This window comes from Phyllopteryx taeniolatus, chromosome 16 (assembly GCF_024500385.1).
Source record: "Phyllopteryx taeniolatus isolate TA_2022b chromosome 16, UOR_Ptae_1.2, whole genome shotgun sequence".
In the NCBI taxonomy this organism is placed as follows: Eukaryota; Metazoa; Chordata; class Actinopteri; order Syngnathiformes; family Syngnathidae; genus Phyllopteryx; species Phyllopteryx taeniolatus.
This window is the reverse complement of record NC_084517.1, coordinates 14,684,966-14,703,070: the sequence shown is the minus strand read 5'-3', so window position 1 is coordinate 14,703,070 and position 18,105 is coordinate 14,684,966. Positions and strand designations below refer to the sequence as shown.

General features: G+C 40.8%; 1 protein-coding gene across 2 annotated transcripts in view; it reads left to right on the top strand.

Moving 5' to 3' along the window:
* Positions 1-18,105, top strand: part of kcnh6a (potassium voltage-gated channel, subfamily H (eag-related), member 6a) — a 34,972-nt gene continuing 16,867 nt past the window's right edge. The window contains exons 1-6 of one of the 2 annotated variants that reach the window (XM_061750587.1): positions 1-458; positions 4,071-4,301; positions 6,089-6,238; positions 8,826-8,929; positions 11,413-11,722; positions 12,104-12,306. In XM_061750587.1, the coding sequence (XP_061606571.1) occupies positions 383-458; positions 4,071-4,301; positions 6,089-6,238; positions 8,826-8,929; positions 11,413-11,722; positions 12,104-12,306 (1,074 nt within the window). In that variant the 5' untranslated portion in view covers positions 1-382. The remainder of the gene's footprint in view (positions 459-4,070; positions 4,302-6,088; positions 6,239-8,825; positions 8,930-11,412; positions 11,723-12,103; positions 12,307-18,105) is intronic. The other variant, XM_061750586.1, reaches the window with a different exon arrangement.

Below are 18,105 nucleotides of genomic sequence, written 5' to 3'. Positions count from 1 at the left end.
GGAGCAATTTTTGTCCGACATAAGCTTCTTCTTCTCCATATTTTCTTAGCACACAAACTTGATGGAGAATGTCGTTAAACAAACTTCCTGCGTGTCGTCGTATGTCTTTTTTCATTTTTTAATTGCAGCTCAAGTGTCTGAAATGAACTGCACCTTACTGTACTTTTTCTCCTGTTTTTATTTTTAAATCAGCATGCGACATCCAGCATCCTCCATCACCGTGGCAACCAGCCTTCATAGTCACTATCCTCATCCTCTAGGAAGCATCTGCATTCCTATCCTTTAGCAACTTTGCACGTGCGCTCCTTTAAATTTGCCGCTTCCCGATGCTGATTTAGTATTGCGGGAAGGTTGATGTGTTGTCATCATTGTCGCTGTCAAGATGCCCGTGAGACGCGGTCACGTCGCCCTCCAGAATACTTACCTTGACACCATTATCAGGAAATTCGACGAGCAAAGTAAGTCTCTTCACATGTTTCAACAACTTACATGCTTAATATGATCAAATGCTAAATGTCTGTTTAATTTTAAGTGTAGGTAAATACAATTGAAATGACTTCAGTTTGTAAAATTGTATTTTCAAATAAAGAAGAAAATGTCAAATATCTCAAAAGTAATGTGTCTGGACTGGGAAAAGTAATAGCAGATCCGAGTAAAACGAGGGACACATTTTGATCTTTTTGACTAAATCTTTTGAGAAATGATGGTGCTAATGTCCAAATCCATTGAGATATGACGCTGATATGAAATGCTGAGAGATTATCTTGTTGAATTGCCTAGAACTTTGAAATTAAAATCTCTCAAAGCAATATGTGTGAGGACAGGGAAAAGTAATAGCTCACCCGAGTTGCTCAAATTACATATTTTATCCTTTGCTTGTGTCTGAATCTGCTGAGAAATTACACCGTTATGAAATGTTGAGAGATGATGTTGCTGAAATGCCTTCTACAAGGACAATAAAGATTATAATTCTAAAAGCAATATGTGCCAGGACTGCGAAAAGTTATAGCTCACCCGAGCCGATCAAGGCACAAATTTTGTTCTTTGCTTGTCTGATTCCGTTGAGAAATGACACTTTGTTAACTTTCAAAGTCAAATATCTCGAAAGCAATAAGTGTCAAGACTAAGAAAAGTAACCGCGCACCCGTGTAAGTGGAGTCACTCATTGTTTTTGATTATGTCTACATCCATGAAGAAATGTCACCTCTTATTAAATGCTGTGAGCAAAGCTGCTCGGCACACCACAGTCTGTTATAGAAAGTCTGTTGTAGACGACGAAATCAGCACAATCTTATTGGTCGAGGCGATGCCGTGACATCATGGCTTTTCTGTTTCGGCTCGAACCTTTGTTCTCCTTTCAAGACAAGGTCAACTATTTCAAAAGCATTTAAAGGTCAGGACTGAGAAAAGTAATAACACACCCGAGTAGATCAAGTCACACATTTTGTTCTTAATTATGTCTAAATCTGTTGCGAAATTATACCACTATTAATTGCTGAGAGATGATGATAGCCAGATTCCAAAGGAATTTCCCCAGTCAAGGGCAGAAGTTCAAACACATTCAAAATGTTTGATGTAAGCATGCTAATGCTAATGTAGCAGCTGCTGATGAAGGCCGAAGCGTACGTGACACAAGCGAACATAGATGTTGGCCCGCTCTGTTTTGAGCCTTTTTAAGTGCCGACTTCAATGAACACGACCCCGATGCGCTCGCCTTTCATCGCAATATCGCTCTGACTACCCACAATACCCTTAGGCCTCTTGTGCTCCATCACATGTTCCTCTGCTCCATATGTGGGCATTTTGAAACCCTCGTTGTCACTTAGCGGTTGCTAAGCAGCACGCTCACCTGCTGGGGACACAGTGTATTTTACACAAAAACCTAAAATGACAGGATATGATATATATATATATATATATATATATATATATATATATATATATATATATTGTGTTCGCTCGTCCCACAATTAGATAATTACCTGACATCAGCACTGCATATAGTGCGATGTATTAAATCGGCGACAGACCGCAACAACTGCTTTCAACACAACAGGGCAATAAAATACCAGTCTTTAAAATAAAAAAAAAAGGGGGTAATGATGATAATAATACAAGTTTCACAATGACAAATACAATTCTTCTTGTACAGCACTTTTCATGCGAGTCTAAAATAAATACTGTACATATTTAATCACCTTTTTCAAAGTGGAGAAAAAAGGTGCTACAAAGGAAATACAAATGGAGCATTTTAAAAGGGATGACATGTCAAATACAATGGAAATTTGAGGAGTACCAAATAAAAAGAAAAATGGTGCTCTGAAATAGATAGATAAACCCTGCATATTTTGGCTTCACTGTCCATGTATTATACATTGAAAAATTAAGAGAAGGCTGAAAAATACATTGTAATAACAATAGTGAAAGAAAAAGTAAATGGAAAAATGTAATGAAAATGTAAAATTAATTCAAAAATAAAAAGTATAATGTTTTTAAAAATACTAACACAGATTAAAAATTAAAAATAAAAAGCAATAACTACAGTAAATAACAATAATGATGATTAATTATACATTTTGACAACATAACAAATATTTGGAAAAAATACAAACCTCCTGCCTACTTTGTTGTCACTGGCCATGCATTATTATAAACTGGATAGAAAATAATGATAAGAAAACCACATTTATCCAAAATTGGACCAAAATCAAATGCCAAGTTTTATAGGAATCCGTACTGTCGAGTACTGAAAGAGTATACACACACACACACACACACACACACACACACACACACAGACACACACATGTACAGAAGCGATGACATTTGCACTCTCTGTTAAGCGTCCAGCTGCTCCTCGGTGGCCTCTCAGGAGTCATTGTGATGCTAAGCAGCCTGGAAAGCTCCACTTCATTAGTTCCACTCCACATGATTGTTGACTGTATTAATAGCCAACAGGATTATCGCACACAAAATGAAGAACGATGCGAACATCTTGTACTTGACACAACTGACAGCGGGCCTAGAAAAGTCAAAGATTTCACAATTAGAAAGGAACACAATGTGAGGAGAGTTTTCTATTTTGATGAAGAGTTTTAAAAGCTTTGCGTCATACAATATGTTGTATAAAATATATTTTTTTTTAATGGACAGCAAGCCTAAGGCTACCCAGCTACAGCTAGCGAACGCTAAAGGAAACCACATTTTAACAACAACTAATAACCACAGTTCTACAGTTAGCAAATGGCTCAGTATCACCTATAACGTGCCTTTGGTGTCCTCAGTCATCATGAAAATGTATAATAAAACTCTGAGGTCTTACTGTAAGTGGCCAACCATTTGCAAAAAAAAGTCTCTTCAAATGTGTTTCTTTCAGTAGTAGTACCTTTTTTTTCTTTCTTTTTTTTCTTTTTCTTTCTTCATTGGATATACATGACTTTGGTATGGTGGTATTTTACAGGTGTTGTTGCAGTTTCATTGGGTGTAGTAGTAAAAGGAATGCTCCATACTACATGAGTGTGTGTCATGTTAATGAGCGAGCATTGAAGCAAATAGCCAAAAGCTAGGAAGCTACAGCTTGCAAATCCTAAGGTTTTCTTTCTTTTCATTTTTCCTACACATTTTTGTAAAACTATCATACAACAGTCGTAATAGTAGTTGCAATATTATTAGTGGTAGTTATAGTACTAAAATGTTGAATACCGCATCAGTATTTTTTCACAAAAATGCATGAGTTGGCCACAAAAGGTCTTATTTTGACACAAAAAAATGCTCGATCTTGTCACAAAAATAATATATTTCCTCACAAATTCATGAGTAAGACTTGATGATTAGCGACAAAAAGTGACAGCATACAAAAAAATAGCTAGCCTATCTTGTATGACACCTAGCCTAGCAAAGTTTAGCAAGTTAACACGGTGATTTCATTTTTTTATGAGATGTGTTATTCCATCTAAAATATAAAATGTTCAACTGTTATGTTGATTCTTTCCCCAAAGCATGTTTACAATTAATATTTACTTTTTACTTTTTTATTTTGGTGTGGCTAATCCTAAATCTTGACATTCCAGATCGCAAGTTCGTGATCGCCAACGCGCAAATGAAGAACTGCGGCATCATCTTCTGCAACGAGGCCTTCTGCCAGATGTTCGGCTTCACGCGGGCCGAGATCATGCAGCAGCCGTGCACCTGCCAGTTCCTGGTGGGGCCTGGCACCATGAAGAGCGCCCTGGCGCAGCTAGCTCAGGCCCTGCTCGGCTCAGAGGAACGCAAGGTGGAGATCCTTTACTACGCCAAGGAAGGTACCACAAAACATATCAATCTACTCTTCAAACAGCTGCTTTCCAAGCTGTGTAAATTCCTTTTTTGTAAAAAAAAAAAAAAAAGTAGATATTATGTGTATTGTTAAGTTAAACTCCTCTCTATTTTGAGACATCCTGGTGTTCTTTTGCAACATCTCGTTCCACTTCCAGTGGATATTTTTATGTTTATGGGGGGTGTTATTAGTATTCCCACATCGTTTCCAGGCAGGACACACCCCGCTGCAACATGATTAGCTTGTGCATCGCAGGAAGGGCAGGCTACGCGGCTGTAACAAAATGACCATCCGACAAATGTATCGCATTTGTACGAAATAAAAATAAATAAGTTTGTTATGGTCAGGTTTAGGGCTAGGGTTGGGGCTTAAGGCTGTTAAGGGTGGGTTAAGGTTAGGATTACGGTGTGCTAGTGTTAATGGGAAGCTTGTTCACATTGCGTTTTACTGGGATACAGCAACCAATCATAGTGCAGCAGCGTGTCTCCTGGTGCTAGTAAGAGTGTCCTCCCCTCCAAACTAAGCATTTGACTGCCGATCAAGAGGTCCCTGGTTCAATTCCAGGTGCCTCCTAACTCCACTTGTTGCAAGAACAGTGTGTTCCTACAAACAATATAATCAGCCACAGTATTGCAATGTTTGTTCACAAAAGTACACTAGTTGACCACAACAGGTTGCATTTTGCCACAGAATTATACTGTCACATTTTTTTATATTTGCCACATAGTTGCAATATTTGTGCACTAAAATGTAATAGTTTATAAAAAGTTGGGACAAGAAAAGACAAGTGGGAATGTTGCTGCAAAAAAAATGCAATAGTTAACCACAAATGTTGCATTTTTGCCACAAAAGTACATTTGTGCAATAGTTGATCACAGAAGTTGGATTTTTCCACACATTATATATTGTCAGAAAAATGTATATTAGGGCACAAAGGTTCTATGTTTGTGTTGACAAAACCACACATGTTCAATTTTACATGTATAATATTGAACTATATGAATAAAATACTATTACTTGTAATTAATTTTATTGTAAATATTTAACCAATTATTTAATCAAATATATTTTAAATGTACTGTCCATATAAAATTGTTCACTTTACTAACGTTATTATTTTGGTAATTACGATAACTCAATACTTTATTTGATGAAATAAAGGAAATAAAAACATTTTAAATGAACAAAGTCAGGCAACACCTGACTTAACTAGATAGATGATTAGCAGCCAGGTGGGCTCTCCGCCATTCCGCTTGTCTTTCTGTCTATGTGGCACAACTCTTGACATCCCACTTTTTCTTGCGTGAACATTTTGGTTCGTCCACTGCACAAGAAAAACGCTATGATGAGCTGTGTGTGCCTGCGTGAGTGCCCCGGCTCTATTTTTAGACATTCCCCGGTCGTTCTATTTCAACATGCGGTCGACGTTTCCATGAGGCTTAAACTTTACCTATGGGGTTATAGCTCAGCGGTCGATCTTTTGACTGCAGATTAAGATTGAAATCCAGGTGCCCTTTCAACCCTTCTCTACCTCCCATATGGAAAAATGTCATGACCACTGTAGTGCAGTTTGACCACGACCAATTTGACACAATGTGGTATACGTTTTCCCAAAAATGGTCACGGTAGTTTCCCACAGAAATCCAATATTTTGCTATTAAAATTCAGTATAAGCTCACGAAAAGCCTTCATTAGTCTCTGAAAATTGTATGTTTTGCTAGTTGTTCTGCAAAAGAAACATTTCCAACAGTATATTATGCCATTAAATGACAGGCACGTGCAGGCCCTGCATGGTGGACATCGTTCCAGTGAAGAACGAGGAAGGTGTCGTCATCATGTTCATCCTGGACTTCCAGGAACTCGTTGACCCGACGCTCAAGAAGTCTGGACTGAGGCAGCGAGTCAGTCAAGGCTTGCTCTACTGTGAGGACTTGTCATTTTCTACTACATACAGTGATGCCTTGAGATACGACTGACTCCATTTTTGAGTTTTTCACGATACGAGCTGTCATTCAGATGATTTTTTTTTTTTCTATGACTTGCCAGCAAAAAATGTAAAATACAAGAGCTGTATGGCGGCAACGAACTCAACTCGCGTCACAACAAGCAGCAGTTTGGTAGGTAGTGAACCAAAAAAAGACGTCACGCAGTTTAATGCAACTCCCAGTTGAGGTTTACAGTCAAGCTAAACATAAAACAAAGAGAATTACATGTTATGTATTTAAAACAATCACATAACTTGCCTTAAGGCTGCTTCTCTTAAAGCTAACAAACAATACAAAACACCATCACGGTTGGTGAATAATGACTTGACCAGAGTTTTGCACAATTATTGGGACAATTGGGGATGTTTTGTGCCCCTGATAAGTGTCTCAAAGTCTGGCATTATAGTTGACCAGGCAACTCTTAGATCCCATCTGTCCCTGTTTATGGTCCTCAGCTGAACCAGAGCTGAGAAGCCACACTCTCATAAATATGTAATGCTTTACTGCTCGACTGGCACAGGAAGGATAGTCAGTCATCACAGCGCTGCACCAGAACAGGGAGAGGCTTACCTCAGTGAATTTTGTTTGTTTTGTTTGTTTGTTCACATGACAGCCCCACCAGCTGAGTCCCCCCGTTGCCGGGCAACGTGATGCTTTCCATGTTGAATCCACTCATCATCCTGTTTCTCAGGAAAATAGTCGTTAAACCGCTCCAGCAATTTATTCAGATGCTGCGTGACTGTTTTTTTTTTTTTGAGTTGACTTTTTCCTGCCATGTCCAGCTGCTGTCTCTCATGACAGGCGTTTGGGAACAAGTCAAGTCATTTTTTGGAACCATGACTTGCCCACGCGAGGATCTTTTTGTGTGTGAACGCATTACATCTTTCAATGTTCCGTGAAACACTGGTACCATATCCCTATTCCCCCAATGCAAAAAAAAAAACAATGGTTCCAAGTTGCATTTGGAGCTTTCTCAAGAATTCTCCTCACGGCCCCCACATTTTTCCCCTATCATGTTTTGATGGCTTCATGCTTTCCTGTGCCAATATTACAAAACACACTGAGGCAGTGTTTGAAGTTACGAGTGTGGTCACGGAACCAATTAAACGTGTATCTCTTGGCATCACTGTACTTTCTTTTTGTTTTTTGTGTGCTCTTCTCACTTTTGTCTTGCTTTGTTTATTTTCTATCGTGATGTCTCACTTTGTCTACTTTTGTCTAGTTTTAGTCTCGTTTCTTATTTTCTCCTTTTTCTTGTTTTTTACTTCCTCTGACTTTTGCGTGTTTTTTGTTTTATTTTCATGCCTCTTGCCTCATTTTGTCTCATTTTTTGTCTAGTTTGGTCATTTTGTATGGTCTGTTGTTATTTTTTACTTGATTTTTTGTTGTTTTTGAGTTGTTTTCCTCATGTGTGTCTTGGATTTGTTGTCTTCTAGTCTCTCACATCCAAGTTTGTCTGATTTTTGGTCTGCTTTTTCCTTTTTGTCTGTTTATTTTGTACTTTTTTTTGCATTTTCTTTAATTCTCATTTTTGTCTATTTTCATGTTCTTGCTTCTCGCATCTTATTTTGTTGGACTCCTTTTTTGTCATTTTTTTTTTACTTTATTCTTGTTTTTTTATTTGTCACTGTATCTTGTTTTTGTCACTATCCAACCTCTTGGGTCTTTCTTTTTGTATAGAATAATAATAATAATAATAATAATAATAATAATAATAATAATAATAACACTAACACTAACAATAACACTAACAATAACAATAACAATTATCCATCCATCCATCCATCCATTTTCTACCGCTTATCCGAGGTCGGGTCGTGGGGGCAGTAGCTTTAGCAGGGACGCCCAGACTTCCCTCTCCCTAGCCCCTTCATCCATCTCTTCCGGGGGGATCCCGAGGCGTTTCCAGGTCAGCCGAAGGATGTAGTCTCTCCAGCGTGTCCTGGGTCGTCCCCGTGGTCTCCTTCCGGTGGGACGTGCCCAGAACACCTTACCAGGGAGGCGTCCGGGAGGCATCCAAATCAGATGCCCCAGCCACCTCATCTGGCTCCTCTCGATGTGAAGGAGCAGCGGCTCTACTTTGAGATCCTCCCGGATGACCGAGCTTCTCACCCTATCTTTAAGGGAGAGCCCGGACACCCTGCGGAGGAAACTCATTTCGGCCACTTTCGGCTTAGCTCCTTCTTTACCACAACAGACCAATACAAAGTCCGCATCACTGCGGACGCTGCACCGATCCGCCTGTCGATCTGCCGTTCCATTCTTCCCTCACTCGTGAACAAGACCCCAAGATACTTGAACCCCTCCACTTGGGGCAGGATCTCATCCCCGACCCTGAGAGGGCACGCCACCTTTTTCTGACTGAGGATGTGGTCATTATCACGTTTCTTGTCATTTTCGACTTGATTCTTGTTGTTTTGTATTTATTCTTCTCACTTATGTCTTGTTTTTGTTGCTTACTGGCTTATTTCTCGAGTGTTTGTTGCTCTTCTTAACTTGAACTCAATGGAGTGTCTCTTTTTCAGGTCAGAATCGTAGGATGAAGATGCGATTGCCGGTGTTGCGGTCTACGCGGCGACAGTCGCTCTCCAAAGATCAGTTTGAGGGTGTGGTGGTGGACTACCTGCAGGTAAGGGAACTTTATTTACAACCCCAATTCCAATGAAGTTGGGCGTTGTGTTAAACATAAATAAAAACAGAATACAATGATATGCAAATCATGTTCAACCTATATTTAATTGAATACACTACAAAGACAAGATATTTACTGTTCAAACTGATACACTTTATTGATTTTAGCAAATAATCATTAACTTAGAATTTGATGGCTGCAACACGTTGGGACAGGGTCATGTTTACCACTGTGTTACATCACCTTTTCTTTTAACAACATTCAATAAACATTTGGGAACTGAGGACATTAATTGTTGAAGCTTTGTCGTTGGAATTCTTTCCCATTCTTGCTTGATGTACAGCTTCAGCTGTTCAACAGTCCGGGGTCTCCGTTGTCGTATTTTACGCTTCATAATGCGCCACACATTTTCAATGGGAGACAGGTCTGGACTGCAGGCAGGTCAGTCTAGTACCCGCACTCTTTTACTACAAAGCCACGCTGTTGTAACACGTGCAGAATGTGGTTTGGCATTGTCTTGCTGAAATAAGCAGGGGCGTCCATGAAAAAGACGTCGCTTGGATGGCAGCATATGTTTCTCCAAAACCTGTATGTACCTTTCAGCATTAATGGTGCCTTCACAGATGTGTAAGTTACCCATGCCATTGGCACTAACACAGCCCCATACCATCACAGATGCTGGCTTTTGAACTTTGCGTCCATAACAGTGCGGCTGGTTCTTTTCCTCTTTGGCCCGGAGGGCACAACGTCCACAATTTCCCAAAACAATTTGAAATGTAGACTCGTCGGACCACAGAACACTTTTCCACTTTGCATCAGTCCATCTTCGATGAGCTCGGGCCCAGAGAAGCCAGCGGTGTTTCTGGGTTTTGTTGATAAATGGCTTTTGCTTTGCATAGTAGAGTTTCAAGTTGCACTTACGGATGTAGCGCCAAACTGTATTTACTGACATTAGTTTTCTGAAGTGTTCCTGAGCCCATGTGGTGATGTCCTTTACACATTGATGTCGTTTTTGATGCAGTGCCGCCTGAGGGATTGAAGGTCACGGGCATTCAATGTTAGTTTTTGGCCTTGCCGCTTACATGCAGTGATTTCTCCAGATTCTCTGAACCTTTTGATGATATTATTGACCGTAGATGATGAAATCCCTAAATTCCTTGCAATTGTACGTTGAGGAACATTGTCCTTAAACTGTTCGACTATTTTCTCATGCACTTGTTCACAAAGAGGTGAACCTCGCCCCATCTTTGCTTGTGAATGACTGAGCAATTTAGGGAAGCGCCTTTTATACCCAATCATGGCACCCACCTGTTCTCAATTAGCCTGTTCACCTGTGGGATGTTCCAAACAGGTGTTTGATGAGCATTCCTCAACTTTCTCATTCTTTTTTGCCACCTGTCCTAGCTTTTTTGGAACGTGTTGCAGCCATAAAATTCCAAATTTATCAGTTTGAATATTAAATATCTTGTCTTTGTAGTGTATTCAATTAAATATAGGTTGAACATGATTTGCAAATCATTGTATTCTGTTTTTATTTATGTTTAACACAACGTCCCAACTTCATTGGAATTGGGTTGTATGATACAGAAGTGTAATAAGGCTCAGTTTTTGTTGGTGAAAACAATACTGTGATCATTCACAGGTAGCAAAGTCTTACTTTTTATGGTCCGCTCACATGAAATTCCACGTGAAAGTGTCATTAAACAGCTGCGGGGAATTGTTTAAAGGGGAAAAGCCATCAAAGAGATAAATGAAAAACAAATGAACTGCTCGCTCGTGTTTGGACGTCTCTGCTGTGTTTTTTGAGGGATGTAACTTCCTGACAGGATCCATGAGCGACCAATCCGGAAACACACTCTGTCACAATGGACACACACAAACACACACACACACACACACGCACACACACACGCACACACACACATTCCTTTTTCTGTCACTGGATGCGTAAGTAGAGAGTATAAGTAGAGAAACTACTGTAAAACTAAAATACAACAAAATTACTCACCCTTGGATAACACGTGACGTTGGCAAAGAATGGAAATAAGTACAGGGAGGACTGTGGCAACAATGTTTACATTGTGTCCATCATACAATTGTAAAAAGGTGTCAATACAACAAAATGACTTATTACCTTTGAGGAAACATGATCGAGGCAGTGGAAGTAAGGAAAGGGAGGCTCGATCGTGATGACATTTATTTACATTGCGAACTGTGTAAAAAGAAGTCAATCAAACGAAAATAAAAAAATATGTAAATAAAGATATGACATTTAAAAATTAAGTTAGGTGAGGGGAGTTTGGAATTAACATAAAAACAAGTTGATATGTAATGGTAAGGTGACACTAGTACAGTATTTCTACCTATAACACTATAAATTATATTCATACTATTGATACATGCAGTAGGATATTTTTTGTAATACAGTTGGAAAAATTGCCCGTTTTAAGACAATGACTGAACATATATATATTATATAGCCCAACAGTGAGGAAGTCCCCCTGAAGGATTTCCGCATCCCGCCCAAGGAGAGCTGCATGCAGTCCGAGACGGAGGCCCTCATAGAACAAGACCTGGATTCTCCGTCCCCCTCCGCCAAGCCCTCTGCCAAGCGCCGCTCCCTGCTGACGGACCGCCTTGACCCGGGCCACCCGTTACCCCGGGGGACCTTATCCCGTAGCGGCTCACGGGAAAGTGTCTGCAGCCTGCGACGCGCCTCCTCTCTGGACGACATTGACGGGATGAAAGCAGAGTGGAGCGCTCGGCCAGGAGAAACCTGCACCAACAGAAGTGAGTTTTAGACAAGCGCTTATTAAGGCCTTTACAAAAATAACCACGCTCACACGGAGAGAAGAGAGAGAACAAATCACAGTAGCAAAGAGAAACTACAGCAATGACACCTGCTAATGGGTGATTTCAGAGGGAAAAGGGAAACAGTCAGAAGCAATTACAACACCTGCTAGAATGTAGTTTGAGAGAAAACAACAATAAAGCAATAACAGCACTTTTTTGTATTTGGTTTGAAAGGAGACAGGCAGCCAGAAACAAGACAACTACCTTTAATAACAACAGTCAACAACAACACCTTATGGTGCTTCGTTTGAGAAGGGACAGACAGAGAAAAGAGCCGAAAGAAAAAGCAATAGGAAAGACACATTTGGCTTTGCGCAGATCTGAAGCCGAGCGGTGCCAACTCCACCTCGGACTCGGACCTGATGAGGCACCGGGCCATCGGGCGCATCCCGCAGGTGACGATCACCTTCGGCTCTGACCGTGTCAGACCGCCGTCGCCTGGCGAGATCGAGATCATCGCGCCCAGCAAAGTCAAAGACAGAACACAGAATGTCACTGAGAAGGTGACTCAGGTAACACAGGTGAGATCACAAGTTATTATTACCTCCGCCATGGAGATTATAAATAGACATTAGCCTAATAGCATCGTTGCCTAAATCATATTTCAATGAGAAAAAAACTTAATTTGTACAGTACATTCGTATTTGTTGATATTGATGTAGGCAATTATGCTGCGAGGGTAACGAGAGATTGTTTCTTTCTTTCTTTCTTTTTCATCATCAGATTTCATATCTTTTTAAAATCTTTTGTTATCTGAAAGAAATTTGCTTTGTGTAAACTGTAATATCAAATAACATTGTAATCCAGATCTGATCCAGATTGAGCAGTTACTGACTGTGTAAAGGCCATGTGGAAAAATCCCATAGAAAATGGTCAGAAACATAAATCTCATCAAATGACTTTTCATGTAGGGTCTTATTGCAGTTTGTTACCTTTGAATTAAATTTAACTAGTTTTGAACCGGCACGGTGGCCGACTGGTTAGAGCGTCAGCCTCACAGTTCTGAGGTGCGGGGTTCAATCCCCGTCCCCACCTGTGTGGAGTTGGCATGTTCTCCCTATGCCTGTGTGGGTTTTCTCTGGGCACATCCCAAAAACATGCATTTGTTGGAGACTCTAAATTGCCCGTAGGCATGACTGTGAGTGCGAATGGTTGTTTGTTTCTATGTGCCCTGCGATTGGCTGGCAACCAGTTCAGGGTGTACCCCGCCTCCTGCCCGATGACAGCTGGGATAGGCTCCAGCACGCCCGCGACCCTAGTGAGGAGAAGCGGCTCAGATAATGGATGGATGGATAGTTTTGAACCTTAGTTTTGAAAAGCAACGTGAAATCCCATAGAATCTGTTCAATTACCTATGTCTTTGTGAAATCTCATTAAATTAGCTGTTTTTTGTGGATCTTAATACATTTTGTTTGTTTTTGCTTTGCTGTAACAACAAACTAAATTTTAGTCCAGATCTGATCCAGATTGAGTATTTACGACAGTCTAAATGCCACATGTGAGATCCAATAGAAGTACAGTAATTAAATAAATGTTATTTATGTAGCATTTTTCACAAAGAGGACTCCCAAAGTGCTTCACATAGTTAAAGTCATACATACAGTATATAAAATACAGAATCACATCATGTTACATTTTTATTTCAAAAAGAAATGCAAATCAGTCAAATCAAGTCAAAATAAATACAAATCTAAACAAAGAAAAAACAATGCATCTTATTACGATCTTATTACATTTTTTTCTATTCTTGTTTGTTCTTGCTATTTTAGCTGTAATACCAAACCACGATCCAGATTGAGCATTTAGCGCAACAGTGTAAATTGAACATAAAAAATCCCATAGAAAATGGTCAGAATCGTCTTTGTCATATCTCATCGAGTGACCTGGTTTTATATAGGCTCTTATTACATGTTGGTCCCTTCGAATGAAATTTGACCTGCTTTTACATTTTAAGGTCTTACATTCTGTGTTTTGGCAGGGCACAAATGTTCAAGCCTTGACAGACGCCTTTTGAGTGTTCTCGCTATCATTTATCTTTCAGCTGGAGGTGAACATGACATTTATATTTCTACTTTCTGCTCTTCCACCACCTACTGTGAGAACTCTCACTTCCTTTTTTCTCTCAGTGTGTGTGCATGTGTGTGTGTGTGTGTGTGTGTGTGTGTGTTTGTGGCTGTGGGTGACAAGTTCAGCTCATTAAGTATCACTACTCTCAAGCAATCAGACCTATGCATATGCACATACGCGCGCACACACACACACATACACAAACACACACACACACACACACACACTAGTATGTCTAAAAATGGAGGGCCGCTTCTGGCTTCGGGGCGAGGGAGTTAGATTACATGTGCGGGAAGGAATAATCTCACCTGAGGTGTGACGTGTCTTCACGCCGTGCACACTGTGTCGCCTCCGCAGCGCTTCAGTGTCAAAACCACCTCGACACAAAAAAGCTCTTGTAATATCAAGGGAAGCGACCATATGCCAGTAAAATCTAAATATAGTATTTAGCCTGGAGCATTGTTGGATGTTCTGTGTCATGAAATAATGTTTGTCACCGGTTTAACTTTCCAGTTTGGCTATGTTGCCTGCAGTGTATTTGCCAATTTGATTTTGTTGCCCCAGTATAATTCTCACTTTGGCTTTGTTGCTCCGTTTACTTGCCAAATTTGGGTTTGTTGGCCCCAGTTTACTCACCAATTTGATTGAGTTTCCCCAGGGTTTCCTGCCAATTTGGCTATGTTGTCTAGGGTTTACTTGCCAATTGGATTTTGTCGCCCCTAGTTTACCTGTCAATTTGGCCTTCTTGCCCCCCTTTTAGTTGCCAATTTGGTTTTGTAGCCCCAGTTTAATTGCCAGTTTGACCCCCCGGTTAACTTCTCAATTTGCCTTTGTTGGCCCTAGTTTACTTGCCAGTTTAATTTAGTTGCCCCCGGTTTATTTGCCAATTTGGTTATTGTTGCCAGCGGTTTACTTGCCAGTTTGACTTTGTAGCCCAAGTTTACTTGTCACTTTGGCTTTGTTGGCCCCAGTTCACTTATCAGTTCAACTTTGTTGCCCCGTTTACTTCCCACTTTGACTTTGTGGTCGGTAGTTTACTTTCACAAATTTAACTTTGTTGCCCAGTTTACTCGCCCAAAATGTTGTTTTGGCTTTTCTGCACCCTGTTTGCTTCCATATTTGGCTTTGCTACTCCAAATTTAGTTGGCTTCCTTTATCCCGGTTTACTGGCTAAAATTATTTTTTTCCCCTTTGTTTCCCATCGTATACTTGGCAAAAGCGAGCGAAGAGTGCGCCCATCAAGCAACTCTGCCTGGCCGTCATATCTCTTCCAGTGACCTTGGCCTCTTAAGCTAATGGACGTGGAGGACAGCATTTACATGAATACACCTTGCAGGCTAACACCACCTCCCCAAACACGGTCGTGTAACAGTGAGAATGGCGTTAAATTGCTTTTACGTTGGTTATCGTTGCGTCACACCATAAAAATTGCTGGCTGCTTAATTGAGTTTCGATTGGCACCTTGCAAAAGAGAAATGAAGGTTGCCATTGATCCTCGCTGCTATTGATCGGTCTGCAGAGCGTGATCGAACAGGAAAGCCTGGGACTGTTTGTGTTTGTGCATGTGTGTGTGTGTGTGTGTGCGTTCACGTGTGTGCCCGTGTGGCTATTGGTGCGAGTGTGGGTGGGTGCGTGGCACCCCCTGGCTTTCACAGAGGAAATGTATTTCTTTTTTGTAAGTTCCAATCATTTCCCTGCATTCAAATTCACATTTTAAACTGCAACCCTGCTTTTCACCATTACATTATAATCTGATATTTTAGGATTCAATACATTGCGAGGTCTTCTCACCGGCCATGAAACGCATATCTGAATGAGAGCCGTTCCTAACATTATGTCCCTTATTGTGGGCCTAAATAAGATGTTCAGAATATTAGCAACATGTTGTTGAGTGACTGTCAATCAAAAGTGTCAATTTGAATGCAGCTCTTGAATTGGATCTCATTCAGTGGTGCATCTCATGAAGTGAGTATCATGTGTCACCCCTTATTTGCTTGCTTATTTTGACTTTGGTGCCAGCCGGGATCCCCCGCTAGTTTCATGCGAGGTGACATGGTACTGGGGCTATGTTGCCCTCGGTTTACCTGCCCAAATTGTCATTTTGGCTTTGTTGTCCCCAGTGTACTGGCCCAAATTGTTGTTTTTGGCATTGTTGCCCCCACTGTCCTTGTCCCAATTTTTGTTTTTGGTTTTGCTACCCTCCATTTACATGCCAATTTGGCTTTGTTGCCCCCGCTTTACCTACCCAAATTGTCGTTTTGGCTTTGTTGCCCCCAGTGTAAATGCCCAAATTGCTGTTTTTGGCTTTAATGCCTCCAATTTCATTTTGGCTTTTTTGTCCCCCCTGTACTTGCCCAAATTGTTGTGTTTTGGCTTTGCTGCTCCCACTTTAAATGCCAATTTTGCTTTGTTGCCCCCAGTCTACTTGCCTAAATTGTTTATTTTGGCTTTGGTACCCCCAGTTTACTTGTCTAAATTATTGTTATGACTTTTCTACCCACAGTTTACTAAGCCATATTCTCATTTTGTCATGCGTCACAGCTGACATGATGCCATCATAATGTCATGTGGAGGCCATTTTTAATGTCTGGGCTGGGCCTCATGCAGGGGGTAGAAGAGGGAGTGAGATGGAGCGAGGGGGGAGGAATGTAGGGAGGGAGAGATGTAGATGGACGGACAGAGGTCGCCATCGCTCTCTCTTGGTTTGGTTAGCCTGAAGTGCACTTCAACATGAGCTTCAAGCAGAAACTGCAGCCTGTGAGTACTTTTATTTTTATTTTTACATACACACGCCACATTTATTTACTGCGAAATGTCTCTTTAGATGCACTTCTTTTCTATGTGGACGTGCACAGGTGAGTGACTGGAAGTCAGGGCAGGTTGTTGTCATGTGACCACATGAGCTCATCCATGTAGTTTTTCTTTGTTTCCCTTGGTTTACTTACCTGAATTGTCATTTGGGCTCATTTGTCCCAGGTTTAGGTGGCCAACTTGTTCTTTTTGGCTTTGTTATCCAAAGTTTACTTTCCCAGACTGTTGTTTTTGGTTTCATCAGGCCCAGTTTATTTGCCCAAATTGTCATTTTGGCTTGGTTCTCCCAGGTTGGCTTGCCCAAATTGTTGTTTAAGACTTTGTTGTCTGAAGTTTACCTGCCCAAACTGATGTTTTTGGTTTTGTTGCTACTGATGTACTTTCCCAAATTGTCATTTTGGCTTTATTACCCAAAGTTCACTTGACCAAATTGTTGTTTTTTTTGGCGTCGTTGCCCCCAGTTTACTTCCCCAAGCTGTCATGTGCAGTATCAAAGCTGTCATTTACAGTATCAATGATGTCTTCTTCCTTTCAGGCTAACACAAGAGCACCATGCAGGCGTGAACTGGTGCCATGTTAATTATAACGAGCTCACAGGTTGCGTGCGATAGGGGGGGGGGGGGGGGGGGGGGACTTTTGGTGGTCATTACGAAACAGAGCACATCAATAACTTGTTGGATGCCTCAACCTTGTGTTTACACTCTCATTAGTGTTTACACTTTCCCATGTGCTCAGCAGGTCACGGCGACCCGTCAGCACCCCCTGCGAGACCCCAAGTGTCGCTTAACCAGATTTAAAACCTACTCCAACATGCTTCTGTCAACAAACGTCTTTTCTGTGACCCCTAGCTGGCCTTATTTCGATTTGTTCCCAAATATAGTCAAGCTCCTAAAAAGCTGGCCATTTTTAATGTGTGTGACTTTTTTTAAGGTATTTATTTTCAGCTAGAAGCTCGGCCAGTGGAAACAGAACATTCATACACTTCTTGTGGTTCCTGGGAGAGAATTAAATGGTTTTGTGTGTCGGAGGCAGCAGTTGAGCGTCTTCATGACGGATGACATCATGCAAAGTGAAATGCAAATTAGCCTGGCCGCAAAATGAAAAGCATCAGATTCATTCAGTCTCGCTGTAAACTGCTAAATATCATATTAGTGGCATAATTTTGCTTTCTGATCAATACTTCGATTGCCCCCAGATGTACAACAATTGGTGACCCCTTGCTGTTGCTACATTGCGCAGTAGGTGGCACATGTGGCTAATACGCCGCTTGTCCTACCAGCCAAACAAAAAGATAAGGGATAAAACGTACTACTAACGCATGAATGAAATATAAAATATGGAACCTGTTTGTTTTGAACCTTGTACAATTAGTTCTATCATATTTAATGATTAGTCATAGCAGACATTGAATAGTCAGAAATTGACTGTTGTGGAAAAACAGT